This window comes from Zosterops lateralis, assembly GCF_965231275.1.
Source record: "Zosterops lateralis genome assembly, chromosome: 2".
In the NCBI taxonomy this organism is placed as follows: Eukaryota; Metazoa; Chordata; class Aves; order Passeriformes; family Zosteropidae; genus Zosterops; species Zosterops lateralis.
Genome location: NC_139763.1, coordinates 95939618 through 95967562, shown reverse-complemented (window position 1 = coordinate 95967562; position 27945 = coordinate 95939618). Strand labels below are relative to the sequence as shown.

The 27945-nt window shown below is 45.4% G+C and overlaps 2 protein-coding genes across 2 annotated transcripts in view; one reads left to right on the top strand and one right to left on the bottom strand.

Annotated features, from left to right (window-relative positions):
* Positions 1 to 11833: 11833 nt before the first annotated feature.
* Positions 11834 to 20375, top strand: CPOX (coproporphyrinogen oxidase; the record flags this gene model as incomplete). The annotated part of the gene is made up of 7 exons (XM_083855485.1): positions 11834 to 12230; positions 12322 to 12465; positions 13191 to 13301; positions 13696 to 13837; positions 15919 to 16137; positions 17774 to 17878; positions 19366 to 20375. The coding sequence occupies 7 exons, from the start codon at positions 11834 to 11836 to the stop codon at positions 19451 to 19453; spliced, it is 1206 nt and encodes a 401-aa protein (XP_083711611.1). The 3' UTR covers positions 19454 to 20375.
* Positions 20376 to 26454: 6079 nt separating this feature from the next.
* The window catches only part of TTF2 (transcription termination factor 2), an 18807-nt gene continuing 17316 nt past the window's right edge, over positions 26455 to 27945 (bottom strand). The window contains exon 23 of the mRNA XM_083855700.1: positions 26455 to 27573. Within this exon, the coding sequence (XP_083711826.1) occupies positions 27429 to 27573 (145 nt within the window). The 3' untranslated portion in view covers positions 26455 to 27428. The remainder of the gene's footprint in view (positions 27574 to 27945) is intronic.

Sequence of the window (27945 nt, the reverse complement as noted above, 5' to 3'; positions counted from 1 at the left end):
GAGAGAGAGTGTGTGCATTGCTCCTCCACCTGTTTGGTCTGTCACCTTCCTTCTAGCTTCAGCATTCTTTCAAAGTCTTTCATCTGAACAGAGCTGTAAAAAAAGCATAAAAATAGCAAGGTATATGCTGTCTCATGGTTATGTTTGGCAAAACTTGAGCACCGAGTGTAAAATGTGTCCTAATTGTCATTTATGGTTGCAATTATGCAACCATACAGGATGTGGCTTTGAACATATCTGGTGCAAATTCGACAGCTTATATGGGTTTACCTTGTAAGGTAAGATATGCAGCTGCAGGTGAGCCCCAACTGCAGACATCCATATCCCTCAGACCAAGAAAACGCAAGAAAGATAAGCATGAAAGCAACTCTGAGGTTAACACTTCTTCCTCTCCACCCTTTCCTGCCACCACAAAAAAAGTGCAACTGTCTGAAATGAATGACAAAAGTGTTTTTCAGCCACTCCATTTTTGACAGAAAGTAAGACTGATTTTCTGACATTCATGCCTGAGTTAGTATATTTCTGTAATGGGAGGCACCAGCAAAGTACAGCACCATCCATGAAGACTTCTTAGCATTGGTGCTAAACATTGTGGCAAAAAACCACTGGTACCAGCTTAATGTAACTACATCACATTTTGTTTACATCAATGGACATGAATGGGGTATGCACTGTGAAAATTCTGGAGATTGAAGCTCATACTCCTCTTATTTTAAAATAATAGCCAATAAAGTGATATCTATACATCTCTGGTATTCTGTAAGATGTGTATTTTGGGTAAGGTACACCTGGAATTTCTAAATTAACTTCTAGCTGATCTTATGGACAATTCTTGACTAAAGTCAGAGGAAGAGAATACAAATAGAGTAGTAAACCCCAAATGTATTACTAAATAAATCATTGGTGGTTTTGTCTCTTGCAGAAACAACTGGAGAATTGCCTAGAAGGGATAAGAATGTCAGACTCTTCAGAAGGATTTTGTGAGAAAGAAAGCAGCCATGTGGGACAGAGAGAATCACAAAATCATAGAATAGTTTGGGTTGGAAGGGACCTTAAAAGTCATCTAGTTCCAAAATCCCTGCCATGGGCAGGGACACCTTCCACTAGACCAGGTTGCTCAAAGCTGGGAATGAGGTATCCACATCTTCTCTGGGCTGTTCCACTGTCTTCAAAAGAAGAAAAACGTGTCAAAATCAACATGTCTGATTGTAAGATGAAAATTTTCTAGTATCAACTAACTAGAGTTTATATTTTTTCCTTTTCTCTAGTGGGGAGCTTATATCCATGCCAGTACCCTAGTATAACAACTTTATAAAAAATGGCCAAAAACTCTCAAATGAGAGATAAATGGGAATTCACCTTGACAAATAAAGCAAGTATTGAGTTCCATGTAATTTGTGCCTCAAAGCCTCAAAAGAGGCTTGACATAGATTAAAGACCTTACAATTCTCCAACTCTTCTTGGAATTTGAAGCCTTGTATAGTCAAGGATTTAGTTTACAAAAGTATAAACATCTTTTTACAATAAATTCAACAAAACAAGCTATCTTTGAACTCTGCCCTTGGTTGTATCAGAGTGATTCTGCAACAACCCTGCTGCACTCTGCAAGTTCCTTCCAACCAACAGAAAAAATAGAAGTCAGGCTCGGGAGCTCAGGACCCAGCTTGAGCTGGAAATGAGACAGATAAGTACTTTTAGCTCAAAAGAAGGGCTCAATATACTGACAATTCAATCACCTTTACTTACTTCCTTGAATTGTCATCAGGCAGCAAACAGTGCTTATTTTAGTACTGGAATGGATTATTGTAAAACACTTAGGAGAAATTGCCCTTTTAATTTGTTTTATTTTGAAAGTTATAGTCCATATTGACAGGCCATTTTGTTCCTGCAGAAGTACAGAGCAGGGGCACTGCTTTTATTGTGAACCTTCTATTTTCTCTTTCTGGCAGGCATCCTAGATTTTGTAATTTAATATTCCTGCCAAAAGCACTGGAAACATTTGAGAGGATCGTCATGGGATTAAGAACAAACTGTGGATTACATTCCTGGCACTGGACTACAATGGAAGCCATAATTATTCTTGCTATCTCTGAATATTTGTAAGCATAGACCAAACAGACAATTGGAGATACAAGCATCATAAAATTACTCCAGGACACTGAGCTAACCAAGTAAGGACACAGCAGAATTAAGAGTAATTTGATGTTGTTTCACTCTTCTCATACCATCACAGGATTTAATGCACTTCTGTTCTTAGTCTAGGGAGTGTGTTTAGGTCAAGCAGATGTGTTTATGCTGATTAACCTTGCATATTAACAAAGTGAGAGTAGGTTGTGGTGTGGCTGAGGACATGACTTTCTCTCCTTTTTTCTGGACACTAGAAAATGTGCACTCAGCCATGAATCCTGGCATCCTTCTTCTCAGATGTTGGGGGTCAGTGACTTAAGGACAGCCACAGTAAATCAGACCTAACCTATAAAAAGCCAGGCTCCTTCTTCTGACAGTGGCCAGTAATGGGTATTTTGGGAAAGAGTACAAAAATCTGGCAAGATTTACTCTTCTTCTAATACATTGTAGTGAGATCTGCTAATTTGCTTTTCAGGGACAGAAAGAGCCAGGAAGCTCGTTTTACATCTGTGAATTTCAAACCCTTTTTATAATTTTCTTAGTTCCTTTTTTAGGCTTATTTGCACCCCTGGTCTCTGTAACGCCCTGTGCCTCTCAGTCTCAGTTTATTCCAACTGTGCTGTGTAAAAAGAACTGGCCTTTGCTTGCTTTAAGCCTGCTCCTGGTAATTTCTGTAGACGCCCTGACTTCTTGTTCCGTGATAGAATAACCCCCTCCCTAATCACCCACAGACCATATGCTGAATACCAGGTCAGCAGCAGTGGAACCACAATCACCAGTGTGAGTCTCACAGTCCTCTCTGGGGCAGACACTTGGTTTACAAGTACGAAAGGAGATACAGAGATAAAACAAAGAATGTAAAGATAAAACATACGTTTTATCTTTTGCCATCACCATACCCACAATACAAAGAAAACTTTTAAAAGAAGAATTGCATTGAATCTCAACAGTTTCTGAACTCACTAAATAACAACCAAACCCTTCAGGGATCCAGTAGGTCTCCCTTGCAGAATAAGCCCAGGGTTTTGTACTTTAAACAAAGAAACTGCTTAAACTAATGGGTGACAGCTCTTAGAATTCACCTTCCAGTACTTCCAGAAGGGTGGAAAACATGCTAGTGGAAAACATTTTTCAAGGTCCAAAGACCTCAGCATTAAACAAGTCAATCAAATATATCAAACTGTTGAATGCAAGCTGTAACCTGCTACCCAAGTTGATGGAGAACTTGTCAAAATTACACAAAAATATATAGCAAACATTAAAACATACAGAACTGTGAATGGTTAAGCAATTTGTCTTTTCCAAGTCTAAGTGAAATAACTAAGCTTCAGATAACATTGATTTCAAATTAGCAAGAAATCAGTCTGTTTAAAAATTAGAAGAATAAAAAGAACCTTGCCCATTTTCTATATTGTAAGATTATTCTTCAAGAAAGGTGTCTGCTCTCTAAAATGCTTATGCTTTCATGAAGCCCTTGAAGTCATGCAGTAGATAATATCGCTATAGTCCTGTGACAAAACTGCCATATAACAGGAAATATAACAGGAAATATAACAGGAAATATAACAGAAATGAGCCAATATGTTTAAGAACAGTATTTTCCACAATTCCACAGTCTAATAAAGAGTGCTGTGTATGGTTTGAATTACCTAGAGAAATGTTACAGCATTATTAAAAAAACCTCACTTTTCTATTACACTGGACAGTTCATATAATGCTCCACAAGTTTAGAGAACTTGATGTACTGTTCTGAAAGAGCTTAATATTGTATAGCCTATATCTCTTCTTATAGCTAAATACAACAAAACCAGATCACAGTGATAGAGAAGGGTCACACAGATACCTGTTTAATATGGAGACTGTAAAAAATAATGGATTAAAGTACACTTTAATTTTATTTTTTTTTTTACAGTGCAACTCATCTTTATAACCGAAGAGACACCCTACCTTAAGAATCAACAGAAGCAGGTAGGACCTCGTGTCCCATGGTTTTCATATTGGCCCCTTTTTTAAAAAATCAGGTCACGCTCTTACTTCCTCCTTTGATAAGTGCAAAGAGAATTGTTGCAAGGCCTCTTATTAAGAAATTTAGAGAGAGAAATTCTGTTTCTCCAGGAAGCATGCACCATGCTCCTGTGACAGGTCATATCCTACATTAGTGGAGAATGAGGAAGTCCAGAAGAGACAAGAAGTTTGAAACCTGTGGGAGAGGAAAAGCTGCAGGAGTGTTACACAAGAGTAGAAAAGAGCTCTCTCATGAAAAGTAGTCTCAGGACAACAACTCTAAGGACTTGTTTTACCAGCAAACCTGGGACCTTTGGGGAAAACCAGTGATGAGCATGTGACAGCCTAGACAGGGGTTTTCAAGGCAGTTTTGAAGAACAGGGGAAGGAAGGCACCAGGACAGGGCTCTGGGGTTTATTACACTGAAAAAGAATGAAACAGAAAAAGTACCCAGAAGGGGAAGATAATGCAGTGCTAAGATCCAGTATTGTCTAGGACACTCCATTTCATTTGAAAGATGAAAAGACGATGAAATCCCACAGAACTCATGACAAGGCAGGCCCTGGCAAGAAGGCCAACTTCTATAAATAGACAAGAAAAGGAAGTCTAATGCTGAGACAGTGCAGCTGCCCTACAACATCCTACACCTTATCAGCATTTTGGAGATCTCTGGTAGGGAGAGTTGTACTGAGTAAGTTCTTGACAGGCTCTGGTATCAGTTAGAATTTGACTCTCTGGTTTCCAATACACTGACTCAAATCTATTTCAGCCCTTGCAAGCCACACTTACCCAAGAGGGGTCCCTTGCAGGAGTCCAGCCCACTTTGGAAAATTAACTTCTAAAAATCATTAGTAGTTTCCAAACAAACTGTCCCGACCTTTCCTCAGAAGATTCTGCTCTCTGCTTCTGCTCTGCTCAAAGTACCCCCATCTGCAGGGGGCTTTCTCCACTTCTCCCCTCTAGCCCAATCCCCAGCACTCCTGCCTAGACTTGTCTCTGCAGTCCTCAGATTCATCTCTGGGATGATATTTCTGCTTTGGTGACATTGTCCTGCCCACAGACCTAAACCAATGTGAGGTGAAACATTAAGAAATTCAGGCAATGAAGGAAGTGAAGGCTATGATTCAAAAGGTGGTGATTCACTTTAGGCAAGGCTGCAATCTGAGTGCTGCCAAGACTTTTACCCAACTGGCCTTTTAAAGTGCTCCTTTTCAAACCAGACACAAGAACAGGGAGTAACAAAACACTGTTCTTTGTTTTTTGGAGTTCTGAGAGAAGAAAAACCGGGGTGAAGGCAGTGAGTTCATTTAGGAATCCACTAGCCTGCTGATGAAGTTTCAAGGTGAGAAACACATGGATTTTCATGGCTAAGCAATGTGTTCCTGACACATCCTTTGCATGAGGGGACAGTGGTCACCGTACAAGAGGATAAAGGGTTATGATTCTCCACTCTGGTGCAAAGACAGGCCTGATGGCATGGATAGGAAAAACTCTTCACTGTCTCTTCAGATAGTCAAGAATAAGGAGCCATCAGTGATGCTAAGAGAAGCTGTGTTCTAGGCGAGCCCTACAGACCACAATGCTGACTACTTGAGGGTTTTTTAGCTGCAGAAAATTCTCAAGAGAGACTGAACAAGCGTTTAGAAGAGAGACCTGTTAACAGTTACTAACTAGATCAATCACATCAGGTTCAGGAAATCCCTAAAGAGAAAACACAGAGTCTGGAAGCCTATCTGGCTGAAGTATTGTGCCTTATTCTTCTACTTCCCTGGCATGTTGCTTTTGGATTTGGCTCGCTTGTAGTCAGATCAGATAGTTAGATCTGGTAATTGAATAATGGCCTTAGCAAAACCTCTTATAACTTCTATGAACTAACAGCATGAGGAAGGAGTCACCTCTTCCTTGACAGCAAATAATGGACTAAGCAGGCTTTATCATTAGTTTTCCGGAGGTGATGCAGCAAAAAGAGTTTATCTTCTTTTTAACAGAATTCCTGGCCTTATCCCTGCAGTACAGTGTAAGGGTCAGATAAAGATGATGCATTAAGTCTAGAGCTCTACCAGATGGTAAATGAGTCCCACTGCACCAGGTTAAAAATGCCTGAGCCAGGGACCACCACAAGTCCCAAACTGCCTGCTTTAATATGACCACAGAAGCCCTATTGTGTGCTCCCCACAATTCTTAACATTGGTCACTTTCCTTGTCAGCAAGGGTGAGCATGGCACCTTTTTTCATGGAAATTGCTCTTCTGTCCTAAAACCCCCTGCTGATTCTCAGCATATGCATCACACCCTTCCCTGCCTCTCCTGATAATCCTGAGCTGTCCAGACAGTAAAGAAGTTTCAATTATACTACCACAGTCTATGTCTGTTACTCAGAACTAGCTGCAGACACACGTATATCGAGACTTGTGAGCTAACTCAGCCAGTCCTTTAGCTTAACCATAAAAAATGTACCTATTATTCCCAAGAAGACACAAGGGTATGTATTTTGGCTTCTGGATGGACTTTCATAACAGTAAACATTACATTTAGTGTGTATAAACAGCCACAGTGGCTGAAAAAAAAAAAGTTATTGTGATACTAGGGCAGGGGAGTAATGTTTTACTTGGATCTCAGTACAAGAAAAGAATTCTCGCCAACAGATCATTTCTGCTCATTGTTTCCCTTTCCTTGGAAACCTGGGAGAGAGGTCATGCTTTGGCTTTTCCTGGATGAAGTCACATATGCAATAGCTAAGGTTGGGGAAAATTCCTAATGTTTTATGAAGATGGTGCTATGTGATAGCAAATCTGAAGGCAGAGCTCATGGAACAGCACAGAGGAAGTGGGAAAACAATGGATCTCATCACAGGGAAGATGTAGTACCTGACCTGGAGTGCGGGCACATTTCAAGGGGAGGCTGCACACGAGCACATTTTGAGGCCTGACTGTTAGTGCAAACCTCTATATTTCACTTTTCCACTTCTCTTTTATTAACTGTGCAAAGGTGATCAATCAATAGTGGAAGAAAGGTTTTCCTTTTTCCTAAGGCACTACATAACTCCTCTCACCTTCCAGGAGGTAGCCTGGAAGAATTCCAGCAGCTTCTTCTGTAATTATCCTTTCCTTCCTTCATACACCCAGGAGAATCCATCCTAAAAAAAAAAAAAAAAAAAAAAAAAAAAAAAAAAAAAAGTAGGATTCCTGTGATTCTGCCATCCAGACAAATTATTGAGATGACAGATGCAGAAAGGTTTTCATCTTTGTCTTATAACCTTCACATCACCTACTGTTTCAGCTCAGTCACCAAAGCTTTCACTTCTCTCTCACTGTTATCCTACTGAGATAATAACTTAATTCAACTTGTACTGTCATGCAAAACCTTTGAGATGACCCCTGTTAAACAAGACTACTTGTCTAACTGCAAGCCCTCAAAATCTTTTTGAAGTCTCAATCAATGCTTTGTGTGATAAACTGGATGAAAGTGGCTCTTTCAACTTCAGAAGTAAGAGAAATGCCAACTTCATGGGGAATTTTTCTGTTCTCAACACATCTTTTTCTTCCTATTTTCTGATAAGCAACTGTATTAATTTAGTATTCAGAATAAAATTATCAAACAGCCTTAGTGAAAGCATGTACCTGTCTCAGTCTGAATGAGACCTGATCATGCTTTGCTACCTTAGAACATGCAGTGTCTCTTGTTCTTTTATTAATATCATTTTTGTCCATAAATTCTCATTAGAAAGAGAAATAAAGCCAAGGCAGATGACACCTAAATACAAGCAGCCGCAGAGAAGCTTCACAGCTCTTTTCAAAGCAGAGGGAAAAACAACAAAAAAGAAATAAAATTAAAAGCATTCTTTTCTTCATAAGAGATTACATAATACTGTGGATAAAAGTCCAGTTCTTCAAATCTGCTTGAAATCACTGTGGCCCTACAATCTTCTCTAGAATCACACTCACTTGCACTAATAGAGGTTTTGGCGGCAAAGCAAATCTAAATGGCTTTGCTGTCACTGAAAACAAAACCTACCACAAGACCCTCACAACAAAACACATACAGGTATGAAAATGGACTACATGCTAAGAGACTAAATATTTAAAGTCATTTCACCATGCATATTTTCAGTCAGAGTTTAAAAACTGACATGGAGATTTTAAGGGAGGCCAAAACCTTGGAATTTCACCTAGCTCTCTAAAAAAGCACAAGGTACATTTCCTCAGATTCAATTCTTGTTCTGGTAAATCCAAGACAAATTCCTGGCCCACCCTACACACCACCACTATGCACTGCAAAAGCAGATCAAAAGGTGAGCTGTCATTTTCTTGCCTTGTATCACTGCTGAGCATCTCACACACATCAATACTTGGCTGATGTTTCAGCCTTACTGTGCTGCCAGAGAGGAGGTCCTCACAAGGAGCGAACCTGGCCGGATTCAGCACAGAAACAGTGTGGGTGTTTTACACTCTGTCACTCCTCACCACCAAAGGAGAGTGAAAGCCTGACCAGGCTTCTGTATCCAGCCTGAGCAGTCCCAGTGTGTAAAGCAGTCATCCTTCCAAACCTGAGCAGCAAGAGCAGGACATTGGCCTGGCAATGTGGCTGCAGCAAAGGCAATTCTCACCGGATTCTTCCTGGTGGGGGTGCTGGAATGCTGAGGCAGGAGCCCGGGCAAAACAAGGAAAGAGGTTTTTTCTAAGTGCAGCTGGACAAGGAAGGCCTTGCACAACCTCATCCAGCCTGGGAATGGTGAACCCCTGGGGCTGGACTAGAGATCTCCAGAGGTCCCATCCAGCTGAATTACCAGATGTTATCAATCAAAGATTGCATTCAAAAATCCACCAGCACATTAAATCAGCAGGAATGTGTTTTACATGTCTTGGCCCCGACATTTATTTGTTTTTAATAGTATCTTTAATAAAAAACCTACTGCAAGAGCAGAGCTTTTACTACAGTAAAGAGCTTGGAAGGGCACTACCATCTTAGGGGTTTTGGCTGCTCTAAGCAGCTCTTTCCACAGTTCTTTATCCAGAGTTGGCAGTGATAGCACAGCTTCTTCTTGAATTTATCTACTGGATGTATCTAAACGTTTTCATGATAAACAGTATTGTGCACTTCCAAGCTATTTACAAGCCACAGACCTTTCCTAACACATTCTCTCCTTCACTCCTACCTCCCCTGGGTCGGGTTTCCTTGCTCATCAAGAATCATATTCTCCAGCTGATGGCAGAAGAGAGCCGAGCTCAGAAGAGAGACAGTCTCAGAGATCTTCCGTTCCTCGTTGCAGGGCTTCACAGCTTCACAGCATCCTCTGCTGCCAAAGAGCAGAACCAGATCAGAAATGAGGACATGGACTATGCCTCCAAGCAAACGTTATCACTTTATACAGACAGACACTCTCCCCCCAAAATACCCTGCAGTGAAAAGAGGTAGATAATGAAGCCCAGATCCATAATAGGTATTAATCACCACACTTTCCACAGAGTCACCCTGGAAACTGATCTACTTCGGTACTATAGATGCCAATCAATTCAGAAATACCAGATTACTATTTCCAAGGAACATACCAAAGTGCAGTCTTTGCAGGGCTGAGCCGTTTTTGTGCTATGCAGTAACTTTCAACCTCTGGCTCTACCTTCTCTTTGTCATTTTGAATTCTTATCTTCACAGAATTACAGGCTGGATAACCTGGAAATGACCACAGTGGTCCAACCTCCCTGCCCAGGCAGGGCGATCCCAGGCATGGCATAGGATTGCATCCAGACAGTTCTCCAGGGAGGGAGACTCCACATTCTGTCTGGGCATCCTGTTTTCATGCTTGGACACAGCAAAGAAGTTCTTCCTCCTGTTCAGGTAAAACTTCTTGTCTATCAGTTTCCACTTGATGCCTTCTTGTCCCATTGCTTGGCACCACCGAGCAGAGCCTGACACCCTCCCTTCAGTTATTCACAGACACCAGTGAGGTTCCCTCTCAGCCATCTCTTCTCAAGGCTGAACAGACCCAGCTCCCTCAGCCTTTCCTCACAGGAGAGATACTCCAGTCCCTTAATTAACCACTGTTGGCACCTCTTGTTTCTCCAGTGGTGTCAAGGTAGTTAAAGTACCTCAGCAGAACTGGGGCTGTGACTGCGAGGCTGCCTCAAGCTGCCTGTAGGAGGCTCATCCACTTTCTCATGCCCAGGTGGCCTGTAGAAAACACCCAAAATAGTGTCGCCCGTATTTGTCTGCCCTCTTTTCCTAACCCATGAGCTCTTGACTTGCTTGTTGTCCACTCAAAGGTAGAGCTCGATAGTGTGTTTCACAGAGATGGCAACTCTACCACTGCACTTTCCTGGTCTGTCTCTCCTAAACAGGGTGCAGCCCTTCATGACAACACTGCAGTCATGCAGGCTGTCCCACCTCGTGTCCCTAACTGCAGTGAGATCAAAGCCCTTTCACTGCACACGTCTCTAGTTCCTCCATTATATTAGGAAAGAAAATGTGCTTCAACTGTAGAAAAAACAAAGGATGTATAAGCACGTGCCCTCCAAGATCCATGGGAAATATTCCTATTGCACTAAACTGGTGGTCCCACAAACTATTCAGGTTCTAAAACCTCATTACTATGAGTAGAGAACCAGAAATGCCATACACAGAAGAGCAATTCCACGTGGTTCACAGGACAGCTCAGTAAAATACAACTTTTTCCCCATTCCAGCAATGCCTGGCCCTGTACAAATCATTACTCACAAAATGACCCTGCAGCCGCATGTAGCTGCATCAACAACACCAGGTTATTTGTAAGCAGTATGCAGAGATGTTTTATAGGTGCAAGGACAGCACAGCCCCCTCTCCCAAAGCTGCACCTGAGATGTGGCACTTGAGTGCTGCATCCATTGATGCCTCTCCCCATTGTGGCACCCACACGCAATGGGCAGCCCAGATCCTGATGGCAGGGTTGTGGGATGCTTGCACTCTTTCACAGCACACAGTGTGGATGGGCTTTCTTGCACAGACATGTAGGAGCCAGCTGTGTGACAATGGCATTCTGGCCTCCTTCAAAATAGCGTGACCAGCAGGACTAGGGAAGCGATTCTTCCTCTGTGCTCAGCACTGGTGAGGCCACGCCTCAAAAACTGTGTCTAGTTCAGGGCTCCTCAATTCAGGAAAGGCCATTGAGGTGCTGGAGCAGGGCCAAGGAAGAACAGTGGAACTGGTGAAGAGTCTGGAGCACAGGTCTTAGAGAGAGAGGCTGAGGGAGCTGGGGTTGTTCAGCCTGAAGAAAAGAAGGCTCAGGGATGACCTTACCACTCTCTACAGCTCCCTAGCAGGAGGCTGTAGCCGGTGGGGATCACCCTCTACCGGGCAACCAGCGACATGAAGAGAGGACATAGCGTTAAGCTGTGCCAGGGGAGGTTTAGATTGTCATTAGGAAGAATTTCTTCACAAAAGGCGTGATTAGACATTGGATTGGGCCGCCCAGGGAGGCAGTGGAGTCACTGTGCCTGGAGGTGTTTAAAGAGAGACCGGGCGTGCCAGTCACCGCCCTGCGGTGTAGCCGACAAGGCGGTGATAAATGACAGGGCGGGCGGGATGATTTCAGAGCCGCTTTCCCGCCATCTCGGTTCCGTGTGCAGACACACGTTCGTGCCCGGCGTGGCCCCCGGCCCGCCCCGCTCCGCCCCGCCCCGGCCCGTCCCGCTCCGCTCCGCCCCGCGGGCAGTGCGGCGCCGGTGCCGGTCATGGCGGCGGCAGCGCGCCTCTTCCGCGGGGCTGCTCCGCCCGCCCTCGCCTGTGCCCGGGCGCTGGGCTCCGCGCCGCCGGGGCCGCCGGGCCGGGGGGCGAGGCGGGCAGCGCTGGCGGCCGCGGGGGCGCTGGGCGGGCTGGGGCTGGCGCTGGGGCTGTGGCGGCGGCAAGCGGCGCTGGCGGCGGCCCGGGAGGACGAGGAGGAGAAGGAGCTGCGGCAGCGGTTCATGGCGCCGCCGGTGAGCGGGCTGCGGGAGCTGCGGAGGCGGCGGCGGGAGGTGCGGAGCCGCATGGAGCTGCTCATCATGGAGACGCAGGCGGAGATGTGCCGAGCCCTGGCCGCCCTGGACCCCGGCGCCTCCTTCTCCGTTGACAGCTGGGAAAGGAAGGAAGGTACGGGGGAGGATCGGGGTGGACCGCGGACAGCGGCACCCGGGGCTCGGTCATCCCTCGGTGACCCTGACGGGGAGCCTGGCGTTGGCAGGCGGAGGCGGCATCAGCTGCGTGCTGCAGGACGGAGAGGTCTTCGAGAAGGCGGGAGTGAACGTGTCCGTCGTGTCCGGGCTCCTGTCCGAGGAGGCAGCGCGGCAGATGCGGAGCAGGGGGAAGTCTCTGAAGGCCAAGGACGGTAAGGCGGCTAGCGCGCACCTGGGATAGGGAACCTGGACCTGTTCACCTGAGTGTTCCCCTGCAGGTACTCTGAGAGCAACCTGGCCTTGGAGCAGAGCATGAGGAAGGCCAGCCTGATCAAAGCTCAAAAGGTTCTCGTTTGTATCACAGTGATTTCTAATCAGTGAGCCTGACAGGTGGACTTCCGTATCTCTAGAAAGCCAGGTACGGGAGAGCTGCTCCCTCGGTCTTGCTGCTGTAAGGAATGTATTGTGGTTTAACAGATGGTTTCACAATAAACCTGGTGGTTTTGCAATTCACGCTGTAGCACAACAGTGGAACAGTGCAGGAATTATGCACCAGAGAGGTGGAGGGAGAAAACCAACACCACCTCAAGGCTAAAGGAGACACAACGCATTTTTGTGTAGCAAAGAGTAATTGTGAGGACTGAGGGTGGTAGAAAGCCTTAGCAGTGCCTTATGTTTTAAGTGGTCTTCATCTAGTGGGTTCTCCAAAGTATTGACACATTTTAGAACAAATACCAAAGAAAGAGTTGAGTCAGGTGCACAGAAGTGTATGGATGTGAAGTAACTTGCCCACTAATTAGTAAGTATGGTGACCCAACATGAGACGTTTTCCTGTTGTGGCTTGGAGCCTAAGGGATAATAGTGATCTTCCTTTAATGATAGCAAATGAAGTTTATTGAAAAATTGAAGGGCTTTCTCTGTGTGTCTTTTTATCTAGGGAAGCTGCCTTTTTGTGCCATGGGTGTGAGCTCTGTTATCCATCCAAAAAATCCCCATGTTCCAACCATGCACTTCAACTACAGATACTTTGAGATTGAAGAAGCAGATGGTAAGGATTATAATCCAATGAGGAATGTATGAAATGTCTCACTCTGCCCAAAGGAAATGTGAATGCAGGGCTGGGATAAAAGATCAATAACCAGTGTGAGTTTGCTCCCAACTATGTCAAGAATCACCAGCCCATCTTGTAAAACTGCTATTCTATAGTCAGGATCAGTGGTCCAAAATGGTTTCCACTATGTTGAAGTTTGGTCTTTTCCTGAAGTCACTGATCATCGCGCTACCTTGTAGTCAAATCTTTCACTGTTGAAGTTCAGGAACACCACTGAAAAATGATTTTGTTTTGTATCGTAAAAGCAGTTGTTAGTTCTTGGTGAACCACTAGCAACAAGTTGCTGTTCAGAAGTTTAAAAGAAAAACGTTGCTGCTTGCCTCTGCTGTAGGAACTATACAGTGGTGGTTTGGTGGCGGGACTGACCTCACTCCAACTTACCTGAATGAAGAGGACGCCGTTCACTTTCACAAGACTCTGAAAGAAGCCTGTGACAAGCACGATCTGAAGCTGTATCCTAAGTTCAAGAAATGGTACGTGGGGGAAGGTGTCCTTGGGGGGAGCAGAAAGCAGCACTGGATGTTGGTAGTTAAGTGTACGCTAGGAACTGTAGATTCTGCTGCCTTTTGAAAAGTATCAGAAGGCCCTAATGAAAATCAGAAACATTGTTTAAATGTTAATAAGATATTTACAGAATCTTGGATTTTTCAAATCGGAGGCTTGACAACTAGGATTGTAAGTTTATAGCCCAAGGGAAAACCAAGCTGACTCGTCAAGATTTTGTTGCACTAGGCAACTTAAAATTCCTTTTAGCCTCTGGTGTTAAACTAGAACAGCCTCTGGTGTTAAACTAGACAAGACTTCTGCCCCATGGACTTGCACAAATTCTGTTTACAGTGAACTCATGGTAAATGTCCATGATTCAGTGTGAGTTCTTGGGCCATCATAGCAGTTCTGAAAATCCCACTTTTGTTTTTCTGCCTTCAGTCCAGCCTTCGTGGCTTTTTTTTCCCCCTAATTTTCAGGTAAGCAAAGGACCTTCTCCCTAATGTAGAACCTTCAGAATTTGATAAAGTTGTATTTTTTCCTCTGGTGACACATTCACTGCCAATTCAACAGCACATTTTCTAACAGGCAAACCTTGAATGTTCTTGAGCTGAGATATACAAGTGATGGGATCTTCCACTATTAAGTGGGAACTGGCTGCTCTGTGTCTGATAGTCCTATCTGCCACAAGCTGTGTATGGAAGAAGGTGGGGGTACCCCTTTGTAAGCTACTGGGTCTTGTCTGAGGACAGGAGATAAAGTGGGTGTTATAGTTTGGGTGGCAACCACTTAGCAGAGAGAGACCTCTTAGAGCCTTGAGATTGCAGTATTGCTGTCTGAGGATTTTTTGCGTAGTAGTTTAGAGAATCTGCCTTAATGGTCAGGTTCTTTGCAGCTTAAGTAGGGAGTGATGCCAGCTGCAGGGGGTAGGAGACTTTCTCCTGCTTTGCTAAAGATAAACATTATTACATTTACCACACGGTCTGCCTGATCTAAGTTTAAGATTTTTGTCAGGCTTATTCTCCTTTACGATTCTGACTTGGCATTTTTTCCTAACTCTTCCTGCTACCATAAAATAAAAACCACTGATCATCCCAGTGAATAAAAAATAGCATAAGTTATCTGTTACATCACCATATCTCTCGTTATGGCTGTGCCATATATAATGCTTGAGAACAATTGTGGCTGTATGGAAAACTGGTCCTGTATGGAAAACTAGTCCTAAAGGAAGGCCAGGTTTTCTTGATGTTGATGGTTTCTGCTTCCTACTTCTCTTTGCTTTCTCCTCCATGTGAAGAATTGCACACCCAGGCAAGGAACTATAAGAAAGATAGGGTTAAGTCATGTAAGTAAGTTACAGTAGTTTCACAACTAAATGCTCCCTGTAAATAAAAGAGATTAATTGCTTTTGGGATAAGCTGCCCTTACTCATTTATAAACTTAAACATGACTCATGAAAAGCCACTGCTATAATGACTCAATCATCCAAGTTTTAACTATTAAAAGCCTTTTTCCAAGGAAGAGTGCCCTGACAGTTGCTTTCTTATCTGGTCTTTGGGTCTTAGATTACTTTTGTTTTGATGAAGAAAATTGTTTTACTTGAACGGCAAACAGAATTAATTCTCTTCCAAGTTTGAGTTCATATAAAAGCTGTCCAAATAATTTGGGAACTACATATAATGCTGGGAATCGAATCTGTAAAGAGCCCTTAGTTTTGAAAGTTTTGAAATCAGATGTCCCTGTTTCAAGTAGGTAGAGAATATGGATTGGATCAACCCACGTGGATGCATCTGCCGTGGTGTTCAGTGACTTTGTGGCTGATGTTCAGCTTTACAGAGACCATTTAATCAGAGCTTTTACTGCAAGTGACATGGGAGTGTTTTCCAGGTGATGCTGCACCATCCTGTCTCTGGGCAGTCAGGGAAACAGTAGGGCACCCAGCCCTGCATAAACTGACTTGTGGTCAGTATTTCACTGGTTCTGTCCTGTAGCATGCAGCTCTTTGGAGTTTTGTTCATGTCTTTGAATACTCTGGACCATATTAGTAATCATCTGATGCTTTCTCTAGGTGTGATGACTACTTCTATATCAAGCACCGTGGTGAGCGAAGAGGGATTGGAGGCATATTCTTTGATGATATGGACTCTCCCTCCAAGGAGGAAGTATTCCAGTTTGTGAAGAGTTGTGCCAAAGCTGTCGTGCCTTGTTACATTCCCATTGTGAAAAAGCACTGCCATGACTCCTTCACACCAGAGGAAAAGCTATGGCAACAGCTTCGGAGAGGACGGTGAGTACTGGAGGAACAAAAGTATACACAGGAAGTGGACTGTGCTGGCAAGAAAAAAAAAAATGAGCTAATTCTTTATGGTTACAGGTTGTGTGGGCCAAAAAAGCTCACCAAGAATTTCAGCATTTTTGTACATAGAACTAATTCTGGAAACCAACGCTAGATTGCGAAAGAGGGTGCAAAGGAGACGTTTCCCACTCTCCCATGTTGCAACACAAGCAACACCAATGTTTCTTTCCAACTCCAAAAAGCAAGAGAAGCTTTTGCTGTGTAACTGGCAAAAGGGTGTGGGTGTGGTTGGTGTCCTGAATCCTGCCCTCTCCTGCAGCCAGAGGTGCTGGACACAGGGCTGCCCTGTCACATGAGGAGCTAAGGGTGAGGGAATGCTGCTTCCTAGTAAGTAATGCAGCAAACCCCACAAAGTCAGGAAATAACTGTACTTGAGTACTTTCAGTATTTATTCCACCTGATCTTAGCATTGAAATTCCTGTAAAGGAATTGAGGATTCCTTGTAAAGGAATACAGAGGGTTGGATTTTTTTATTCTGGCATGGTCCAAGGTTACTGTAAAAGACTTAGGATGCTTGTTAATGTCACCAGCTGTTAATGCTGCAAAAGCTTAAGTACATCAGTCAATACAGTTGCACTCTGTTCTCCATGTCCTGTGATTGTGTGAGTGTATGGAGAAATGAAATTACACATGCTTTGTGCTTAACTGGAGTCTTTAGTTTCTGCCCGTTCTGCAGAGAAGTGTGACACTGGCATGGAAAGCCTGTAAGCATTCAACTTCAGATCACTGGCCTGCAGCTGTTGGTCACTTAAGCAAGCATCCTTCATTTGGTGGGACTGTTCTTGGGAGCACTGAGCTTTCAGGATCCAGTCTGTGGATGGGATTTAGCAAAGCTGCAAAGTTTAAAAAGGGGAGGAGCTTTTCTAAGTTGCAGCCAGGACCAGCTCTTGAGGCCTGTCTATTTCCCTGGGTCTGTTTGCAGGTTACGGGGCTATGTAAAGCTTTCCATTTCTGCAGACAGATAAGAGCTTTTCCCTTCCTGTATCTGTTAAGTACAAACACCCTATACTGGCTATCAAGGTAATCCCTGATGAATTGCCACAGCTCTGTCCCTATGCTGGGAGCAGAAAATGGTCTGTTTATCACTGACAAGTCCCAGCCAGCACTCTGAGGCTATCTGACTTCTGCTGCTTTCCAGATCCTCCCAGGAACCAGGAAATGCTGTTCTGACCCTGCTGCTTATGTGTCCTTCAGCATGGAGGAGTGCACAATAGATTCTTTTCCTCTGGTTATTTTCAGTACCTTTAAGGCCCCTCTTTATGTCTGACACCCCCACAAAGAAGAGAATAACCAAGGTAGATAGATATTGGTTGAGGCCTGGGAGGAGTACAGTACAGCACAGTAGTCTGCAGACTGCTGGTCTCTTAGCTGAGTTCACTTCTCCCTGTGTTCTGCGCAGTGGCAAGGTCACACCTGCATTCCTATGCAGAGGATGCTAAAGAACAGTTGACCTCAGCTCAGCAGAAAGACAGACTGGCTTTGTTTGAGGTCTGCCAGTTGAAGAAAGCACAACCAGCTTCTGCTAACAAACTCATTTTTTTTCTGTTGCATCTCTTCATTCCCGTAGGTATGTAGAGTTCAACTTGCTTTATGACAGAGGTACAAAGTTTGGCCTCCTGACACCAGGATCAAGAGTTGAAAGCATTCTTATGTCTCTGCCACTGACTGCAAGGTAAGGGTGGAGTTATGTGGGGTTGCACTAGGCAGTGTTTTTAGTAAAATATTCATAGGTTTAAATCAGCGGTCTCTCCTGATCTCCAGGAGAGTCCAGTCTCTCACCAGTGGCGAGTTCATGCCTGACACAAGAACTGGACAAGTACAGTTCTCTGTTCTGCAAATGCAGATGCTTCTCTGTTGTACTCAGCTAGTTGCCAGTAGTGTGTGGCATAGAGATTTTCTGGCAAAAAAAAAAAAAATAAAGTAGTTTTTGTGCTTAGCTTCTCTTGATAGATTTCTAGTCCTCAGCATTGTTTTTTGTTTAGTAGCCCTTAGAAACCATGAGAACTTTGGGCAGTTCTCCCAAATGTGTGACAAGGAGCTCCACAGTTTAACTGGGTGCTGTATGAGAAAGCACCTCTCTGTTTTATGCTTGAACCTGATGACTTCATCTGACTTTTCACTGAGCAACATGATTTTCTTCCTGTCCATTTTCTCCATAACAGTTTTTATTTTACAAGCTTCTGGGGATTTTTCACTGTTTGTTTTCCAGGGTGAGAACTCCTGCTCTTTTTACTCTTCTATACAGTTGCTGTTTCATACTTTTGCCACTTTCTCTAGGCTTAAGTTTTCTGTGCCCTTTCTGAACTGGAGATAAGGAACAGACAATGTAAGGTGCAAACCTGTATACAAGATGCAGGTGTGCTGCTGACTCAGTGGTATAGCAATGTTTTAATTCATTATTCCCTTCATAATCTTAACGTTCAATAAGCATTTGACTGCTGATGGTTTTGACTGCTGTTCAGCACTGAGGTGGTTTTTTCATAGAACTGTTATGATGCCAAGGTCTTTTCTGGGCAATAAAATTTAACTCAATCTGTATGCAACTTTTTTCTGTGTCCATCACATCAATCAACAGTGAATTTCACCTGCCATTTTATTGCTCAGTTGCTTGCCTAAATACGGTTTTTAATTGTCCTTTTAGGCTTTAACCCATCTTGCTTACACTTGTGACACAAATTTGGTCTTTTACTATTTATTCCCACTTTATTTTAAATGCCAAGATTCAGCAAAGACTCGTAGAGCTTCCAGTCCAGATTCTGGAAAAAGGTCTTGTGTCACTGTCAAAATTCTGTGGTTCCTTTATTTGTTCATCTTCATTTGTGATACTAGCGTGTCACAAGAGACTGTTAGAAGATTTTTATAAATAAACCTGCATGCCTTGTAGGGAATGAGGTACTGCTCTTTTTCCTTGTCCTTCCAGTTTTTTCAAAAGTTGGTAAAAAGATGAAGCTAACATTTCTCCTGTCCACCCTGGTGGCATTATTGCTTGTTTTTGCTGAACTTGTGATTTGTAACCATATCTGTCACCTCAGTCAAGAGTATCAACTGTGTATGCAGCTTTGCATCCTTAAAAAAGGCAACTGCAGTCCAAACACAGCCTGGTGCAGGAGAAGTGGCTGCCAGCTGGGCTGTCTGAGTGAGTTTCCCCTCTCCTTGCAGGTGGGAATACATGCACAACCCACCAGAGAGCTCCAAAGAAGCGGAAATCCTGGAGGTCCTGCGAAATCCCAAAGACTGGGTGCACTGACACGGATTATGAAGAAGATGGATTTGCTACCACTGAGCCATTGTGAGAGAACAGGAATGCCTGCAAACCAGCCCATTCAAACTGCTGTTGCGTGGTGTTTCCCTGTGTCTATTTATAATCTTACCTCGTGCCTTAATTTTGCTGTAGACTTGTTAGAACTTGCAAATGTGTGAACTCATTCTCTTAGATTGATGGGCTGACACTGTCCCCCCGTTGCTGTTGCCTTGTGAAGGACTGGTGAAGGCCTCACAGGGCTACTCTGCATGCTTTAGATGATTGCAAAATGGCAAACTACTGTGATGTGTTCAGGGAAATGAAAGCATTATCTGTGCCTAAATAGCACTGCTTACTGTTATAAAATGTTGGGATGCTTAAAAATTTTTTTAAGAAGAATAAAGGGAATATTTGGTATTATATTAAACCTTAAATTGTGCTTTCAGGAAGCTGTGGAAAAAGTGGTACTTAATCCCATGTATTTTGATGATGTCTTGTTGATTGTAGAAGGGGGAAATGGTTTAAGATATGCTGCAGCAGCATAACTGGGCTGATCAGTCTCTGAGAGAACGTGGGTTGAGGCTCCAGTGTTATCTCAGGAGAACAGAAGGAGAAAATGAGCACTGAGCATCTGTGCTTTGATCATGACAGCAGAACAGTGCTGTGCTGCCCGGGCGCCGGCGTGGATCAGGGCGCTGGTGGGCGTTACCCTAAGGCATCCACCTCGGCCTGCACGCTCCTCCCAGCTGTGGACTGATTGTCTTCTAGCACCAATTTCGCTGAGGAACGGTAGGGAAAAGCAAGAACGGGGGCAGATTGCATTTGTCCCTGCTCGAGGAAAAGTATCACCGTCTCCCCGTCGGGGAATCGAACCCCGGTCTCCCGCGTGACAGGCGGGGATACTAACCACTATACTAACGAGGAGTTGGGTACAGGGCCGGTGTGTCCCTGCCGCCACCTGCTGCCACCGCGGCTGCCGCTGGTCCTGCTGTGCGGGGGGGCTGGGCTGGGCTGGCCCCGTGCCCGGGCGGGGGGCGAGAGGCGCCGGCCGGGCTCGTACCCGCTGCCCCCGCCCCCCATGACCGCCCAAGTCAAGCTTCCTGCGGGGGGGGGGTACCGCGTTCCTTTCCTGTTACCCCTCCGTCCCTAAAACAAAATAAAGTGATTCTCTGCTAAGTCAGCGATCTCGTCATGTCCAAGGGAAGGGGGCGGGAGGGGGGGGAAAAAAAGTAATTTGGCCCGTACGGGGATCGAACCCGCGACCTTGGCGTTATTAGCACCACGCTCTAACCAACTGAGCTAACCGGCCATGTTGGCCTCCAATGGCTGAGGGCAAGAACCTGAGGTCCTGACAGGGACATACCATGGATGTATGGACGTACCCCTGTCGAGTGCCGCTCTGCAGCATTACCGCGATCGCTCTCCCCAGACACCGCCTCGGCGAGTTGTTTCATGGAGCCGTGGTAAAGCAGCAAGGGCACTTGCTGCGGTGACGAACATTCCTAAAAAATTGAGATACTTCCAGACGTTTCGTTTTCCCCGCCCGCTCCCTCCTGCGGTGGGCACGGAGGCTGCACCCCGCACACAACACCCCGCGCACCTCCCCGGCGGGGCAGCAGCACCACAGAAAACGATCCCCCCGCTCCGCAGGCACCATTCCCGACCCCTCCCTCTCCCCCTCCTTCCGCCCACACCGCGCACGGGGGTGCGATGGGAAGAGGATGAAGCGGGAATAAAGGGCAAGGCTGCGGCCCTGCCGCGAAATGGAACCCCGGTCTCCCGCAAGATCATTAAATGCATCAGTAAAAAACATACCAGGAAGCCAAAAATAAGGTAATATCTGCATAGAGAACCATATATAAATGTATCATGGCAATACAAGAGCCTCCTCAAACCCGGGCAACATTTAACACAGACATTCCCACATACTGCAGGGAAAGATCCCAAAGCTGCCACTGAAGCAATGACCAACCCTTGGTGTGAGGAGACGGTCACCGATCATGGGCAATACACAGGAAGGAAGGAAAAGGGCAGAAAAACCCAGATATGCATGAAGAAAAACGAAGCAGGAAGCCCCACAATAAGGGGGCTTTTTATAATAAAGACTTCTAAACTGAAAAAGCATAATTTACAAGTGACATGCTGGGCCTTAAAAAAAGTTGGCAGTCCACAAAAAAAATTTATTTGATTAGCTGCAGAACTGGAAGAATCTGCAAAAAGTCATATACCTAAAAAAGCAACCCTGACGTGGTCTAAATTCAACAGGTGCTGTTTTTCTTTCCTTAAGCAGCAGCATTTAATCACTAGCACTGTGGGACTCCAAGACTAGGCTTTCCTCCCTCAGAGACCACAGTCCCCAGAAAGTCAATAAAAAAAATTTAGGAAACAGAACTGAAGCAACAGATTACTCCAGAGGAGAGATGAGGAGTGCCTGTTGGAAGCAGAATATGGATTTTAAACTCTGTCTCATGCTTTCTCAAAAACACGCTTCTAATGGATTTTGTTAGCATGTCCAGCTCAAGAAGCACCGTGACAAAGAAAACAATCTGTAAGGTCACTTCGTGTTTCTGCTGCTGTGAGTGAACCTCATCTCACTGTCAAATTTAACTTCAGAGCCACTGGGATAAGAGTTTTTGCAGAGCAGGACATTGCTCAGTAAAGAAAGAACAACTGTGAATTTGTGTGCCAGGAGCCAGAAGCTACAATGCATCTGCAATAAAACTTTCTGCAAGAGAAGGGATTGCAGCCCTAACTCATATTATTACCAACCTTCATCCCTTTTTTTTAGATTATCCCTATTATTATTATTTAGATTATCCCTAATTTATTGATCACACAGTCCTTTAAAATATAATTTTCTAAGAAAATTATGAAATAACTATTTCACTATTTTAAAAATGCAAGAAGCACGGTTTGTTTTGCTCCTATAATATATAGCTATTGTGTCATTAGAGTTCAAAATACATTTCCACATATATTTCCCAGTCTTTCAGGGTAAGAAGGGTGCCTAGGGAGAGGTTTACATTATTTTTTTTATTTCTGGAGTAGGAAATAAGTAGATGTGTTGTTAACTGTTGCATCAGGAATGTACAGGTGAAAGATGGTGAATCTTTGATGAGAGATGTTTGTCTAAATGCAATACTTAGAATTAAATGTTCTAAACACGTTTTCTTTTCCCTTCTCCAGTGAGTAAAATTTAATACTTTCAACATCTTTCCTTTCCCAGGAAAAACAACTATTCCAAGAAAACAAATATAACCTAATTTTGTAAAATCACGTAAGCAGAACTAGTCCAGGAATGAGGCAGTAAAGAATAAAATGGCATTTACTTTCCTCCTCTCAATTATGGTACATTGTGGGTAAGTGATCATGTTCACAAAACTAACTTTTAAACTTCAGTTTAGCCAAGAACTCTTGTACCATATAACAGTTTTAATTAGCTTTCCAATTGATTGTTTTTAATCAATCATAAGCAGTGTACTACTCATAAACAGTGTGATTTTTCACTTTAACCAGCAAGAAGCTAAGGTTGTTTTTTTTTTACAGACTGCTATCGTTGGAAGAGATTGGGAAAATCACTGAAACTTTTTAAGTTTTGCTAAACTAACCCTGGAGGAGAGAAGTATTGCTGAAAACTGGACACCTGGAATACAGAATTTACAGCCTCCTAGGACAGAAGTTAAAGAAGAAACTAACAAAGACAATTCAGCACCTGTGCTGGAAACGCCTTATCAGGGAAAAAAGACAGTAAAAAGACTGAAAATCTGCATCATGAGAAATCAATAACTAACAGGATATAGAGTAGTGTTTAATGAAAAGGATGATATAGTTTATAACCAATGGACACTAATTTCTTCGTTTGATAAAAATGTATAAATAAGTGAAAAGTTTTGAAAGTAGGCCTGCATCTAGGCAGAGCTATACCCATGCACGCCAGTGCTGTGAATAAAGCAAAGCCTACTTTCTGATATAAAACACTAGATAAATCTGGTGTTTGATTTATCCCGACGCTTTCGGCGAGAGGTGGAGCAAAACGACGCCAGCACAAGGCAGAAACTGGTTAAAAACCTGCCTTAAAAACGCCAGCTCCTGATGACAGCTTTCTGATCCCCGTCAGAAAATCGTATTTTTAATCGTTATTCCCTCTCCCCCCTCTTATTTTTTTTTTTTTTTTTTTTTTTTTTTTTTTTTTTTTTGTTACTTTATGGGAAACCGATTACACACTTTGCTGCCTTTTTAGCAAGGAAGACCCAACTACCTTTGAGAGATTATTCTGAAAGTTCTGACCGTAAAGCACCCAGCAAAGGACGCCCCTCACGAATTTCCAGATGGCGGACAACAGCTCGATGGGTTTGGGGGCCAGGGGATGGGTTTCCGTGTCAGCCACACCCCTCGAATCCTCTCCGTGAGGCGGGACTCGCTGTGTAGGTCGCGTTCAGGCTGCGAGGAGGGCACGCGGCGGGGTTCTGGGCCCGCAGGTAGTTACCAAAGCCTCGGTGGGGTCTCTGTTCGTGCCCGCTCGGGCGGGGCAGTGCGGGCGGCGCTGAGGGGGAGCCCCGGCCGCGGCCATTTGCCTCAGGGGCCGATAGCGGCCACGGCCCCTCAGCGCACTCCTCGTTAGTATAGTGGTGAGTATCCCCGCCTGTCACGCGGGAGACCGGGGTTCGATTCCCCGACGGGGAGGCGGTTGTACCGTTTTGCCCGCTCCATCGCGGCGTTACTTTTCCCCGCTGGAATTCCCACCTATCACCCTACCGCTGGGAACATGGTTGGAGGGGTGCGGCGGAGAGAACATGCGGCGTCCTCGGCGGTGGCGCCGGGCGTTGAGCGGCCGTGATCGTATAGTGGTCAGTACTCTGCGTTGTGGCCGCAGCAACCTCGGTTCGAATCCGAGTCACGGCAGGATAATCTATTTTTTTTCCTCCCTTCATTTTTTTTTTCCCTTCTCCCTTCCGCCGTCACTGTCTAGGAGCGCCTTAGCCGGGACGTTGCGAGGTGACTTTGGTCCTTCCGGCCCTGGCTGCGCCATGGGTACGCCCGGGACCCGTCCGTAGGCGGGAGTGGTTTGAAACCGAGAACGATGAAACGGCAAGAAAAATTAAAGGTAAAAAAAAAAAACCACCACCTACAAAAAGCCTGCTGGCCCGTACGGGGATCGAACCCGCGACCTTGGCGTTATTAGCACCACGCTCTAACCAACTGAGCTAACCGGCCGGCTGTGCGCGCGCTCCCGGGGGGGTCGGTGCACAGCCTATCAGGTGCCTGGGCCCGCCCCCGCTCGCGGGGCTGCGCGGCCGCTCTGGGACCCGCGCGCAGATCCCGGCGCCCCTCGGCGGGAGCAGCGCTGGGCCGAGAACACGCCGGGGAAAAGCGCCGGAACAAAAGGTGAGGGGGCGGAGCCGCCGCTTGGGCGGGGAAATGCGGGAAACCAAATAAAGCCTACATCCGGTAGTCGTGGCCGAGTGGTTAAGGCGATGGACTAGAAATCCATTGGGTTCATCCCGCGCAGGTTCGAATCCTGCCGACTACGAAGCATTTCTTTTCCTCCTTCTGAATAATCCTCCTCTCTCCGGTGTCCCAAGTCCATTCCCTGTTTGCCTGGTATTCTGTGTTTTTTCTGTTTTTTTTTTTTTTTTTTCCGGAGCCGATGAAAATTTTCACCAGTAGGAAATAAAGAAAACGAGGGAATGCGGAGTCTCTCCCCGAGAACCGCAGCTCGGAGCGGGGACCCCCCAGCCGGGAGCGGATACCCCCGGAGTGCCCCCGCCCTTTTGGGCAGGGCCAGGCGGGGCCGCCCGTGGCCCGCCCGGCGCCGTGGCTTAGTTGGTTAAAGCGCCTGTCTAGTAAACAGGAGATCCTGGGTTCGAATCCCAGCGGTGCCTGATCTATCCCTGGCCTTCTCGCGGGTTTATTTTGGGGAGCCGCCGCTGGCCCCTGGCCGGGTTTCTTTGCGCTTTTTCGGTGCCCGCAGCGGCCCTAGAGCGGCCTGAGTGCTTCCTGTCTGTCTGGGTAGTGGGATAAGCTGGGCAGGACGCCAATCTTTTTCATCATTTCCCCGCCGAGATTGAGGAGTCTCCTTGTATCCAGCTGCCGCGCCCTCGGGCGGGATTCTCTATCCCAGATTGGGGCTTCAGCCCGTCTCGTTTCATACAGGAAATAGGGCTGTGCCCCGTGACAGGGCAGCCCCGGGCACCGCCTTCCCTTCAGCCCGTCGCTCCCTCACGTCCGGCTGGACACCGTCCTCTCCAAAAACAAGCTCTGGCTGATCAAACCGGAACCGCGGCGACGGCGGCGGCTGTTACCCGGCTCTCTGGGCGATCGCGGAAAGGTGCGGGCGCCTCCAAAAGGGCGAGTTCTGTCCCACTTCATAGTGAAAGGTGGTCTGGGGCAGGCCCAAAAGGGAAGTGGCCCGTACGGGGATCGAACCCGCGACCTTGGCGTTATTAGCACCACGCTCTAACCAACTGAGCTAACCGGCCAGTCCGCCGAAATGTTTACTAGAACGGCAGATGTCGGACTGCAGCCAGGGCGGGGCTCACCACGACCCGCGCGGCCGCCGCCGCTCCGATCCCGTCCGAGCCGAGCCGCGACGGCACCGCCCGCACCGAACGGAGGCGCAAATGCTTGGGGACGACGCGTGTCCCTGATGCACTTCCCGCCTCCGCTCGCCCACCCGCGGCAGCGTAGGGATGGCGCCCCGTCCGCGCCCACCCGCGTTTGGCGGGATCACGCGTCAAGGCAGCACTGCATGGGATACAGGCGGAGAAGGAAAAAAGGTATGTCAGGAGTGGGATTCGAACCCACGCCTCCAGGGGAGACTGCGACCTGAACGCAGCGCCTTAGACCGCTCGGCCATCCTGACCGCTGGGGGAGCTGCCCGGCCGGCCCCACTCGGTCCGCCCAGATCCCGGAGCTCTGCCGGGAACACACGGGAGTGAATGTGCCGTGTTTATGGCACCTGAACAGAGCCAGGGCATGGGGCACCCCAGCTGCCCCTTACAGCCTCCAGGCCCTGTCTGACCACCCTGAAACACCACGCAGCAGCAGGACTCGCTGTTCTGCCACACCCTCAGTGACCACAGGTGAAGGCTGCTCTCAGCCCTCATCAGAGACCAAAGATTTTTGGGTTACAAAGACATGCTTACATTGGAGCAGTCCAGAGACCTGGACTAATATTAGAGCTACAGTTTTGCTCAGTTCTGTAGATAACTGCACAAACCCAAGGCACTTATTATTCCCTCAAACTAATTTGAGTACCAAAACCACACACGCAGATCATTTTGCAGCAGAAATTTGCCAGTTCAGGAGATGGCAGCTAAAGATAAGTGACCTTTAACCTCAGAATTTCCTCAAAAATAATACTCAGAAAAAAATCCTCACCACAATTAGGAACTCAGGTTCTGTTTCATAGAAACATAACAAATCTAGGTCCCCGCTAAAGTAAATAATTTGAACAGGGTAGAAAAAGCCCTCCTCAAGAACAAAGGAGAAAGTGAAGTATTCTTCACTTAAGAATTCTTCACTTCACTTCTCCCTCCTTAATTTTGTTACTTAAAATTCTGAAATTTATACATTCTTCTTATAGAATCATGCTCATTATTTTTTTTTTCCTTTCTTCCTGCCCAAACAACCTCATCATGCAACCTCTGAACTTTCCTACCTCATGTTTGTCTCCCTTGTTGTTTTGCTTATGCCTGTGCATCTCCTGTCCTGGAAAAAGAAAGTTTTCTAACCAGAAGGCATTCATAGAAAACAAAGAACCATTTTTGTTTTAAAGCAACAGTTAAATTTAACATTTTATTAACCTTTGGATGCACGATCAATATTGAAACTAGTTATTGAAGTTGATAACTTTCCAGAACAGTTATAAAAAGGTAGTTGTTCAGAATAAATGACCACCTCCAAAGAGAAGCCATATGTTGAAATCTGCACAGTTACTCATAGGTATATATTACTTTCTGTTGGGTATTGCAAATGATAATTAGACACCAAAGAGAGTTTTGAGGTCAGCCAGAGTCAGCTTATTGAAGGTCTCTCCTTTGCCTGACAGAACCTGCTGGGCAAGACCTTTCTTCCTCTTCTGGAGTTGCAGGATCTTTTCTTCTACTGTTCCTTCACAGACAAACCTAAAAAAAAAAGAAAATTTAAAAAAAGACAAAACAAAGCCACACCATCTCAAGGGCTACAAAAAAGTGTCAGTGTTATATAAATACTTCCCCAGTAAATTTCAAAAGTTTCCTCTTACTTAGAAATTATTAATTAGCCAATTATGTGACTGACAAAGTACTTTTCCTCCTAATTTTCCTATTTTTTCTCAAACTAAGACAATCTCTGAACAGAAACCAGCTGTCCTCATATCCAACCATGATAACTTTTCAAAGTATGTGATGGACTTCAGGCCTCAACTTCAGTCATCTGAAGTAACAGGAATTCTGTGACAAAATCCTGCAATTAATGCTTGATAACTGATGGCACCTATTATACAAATAACATTGTAC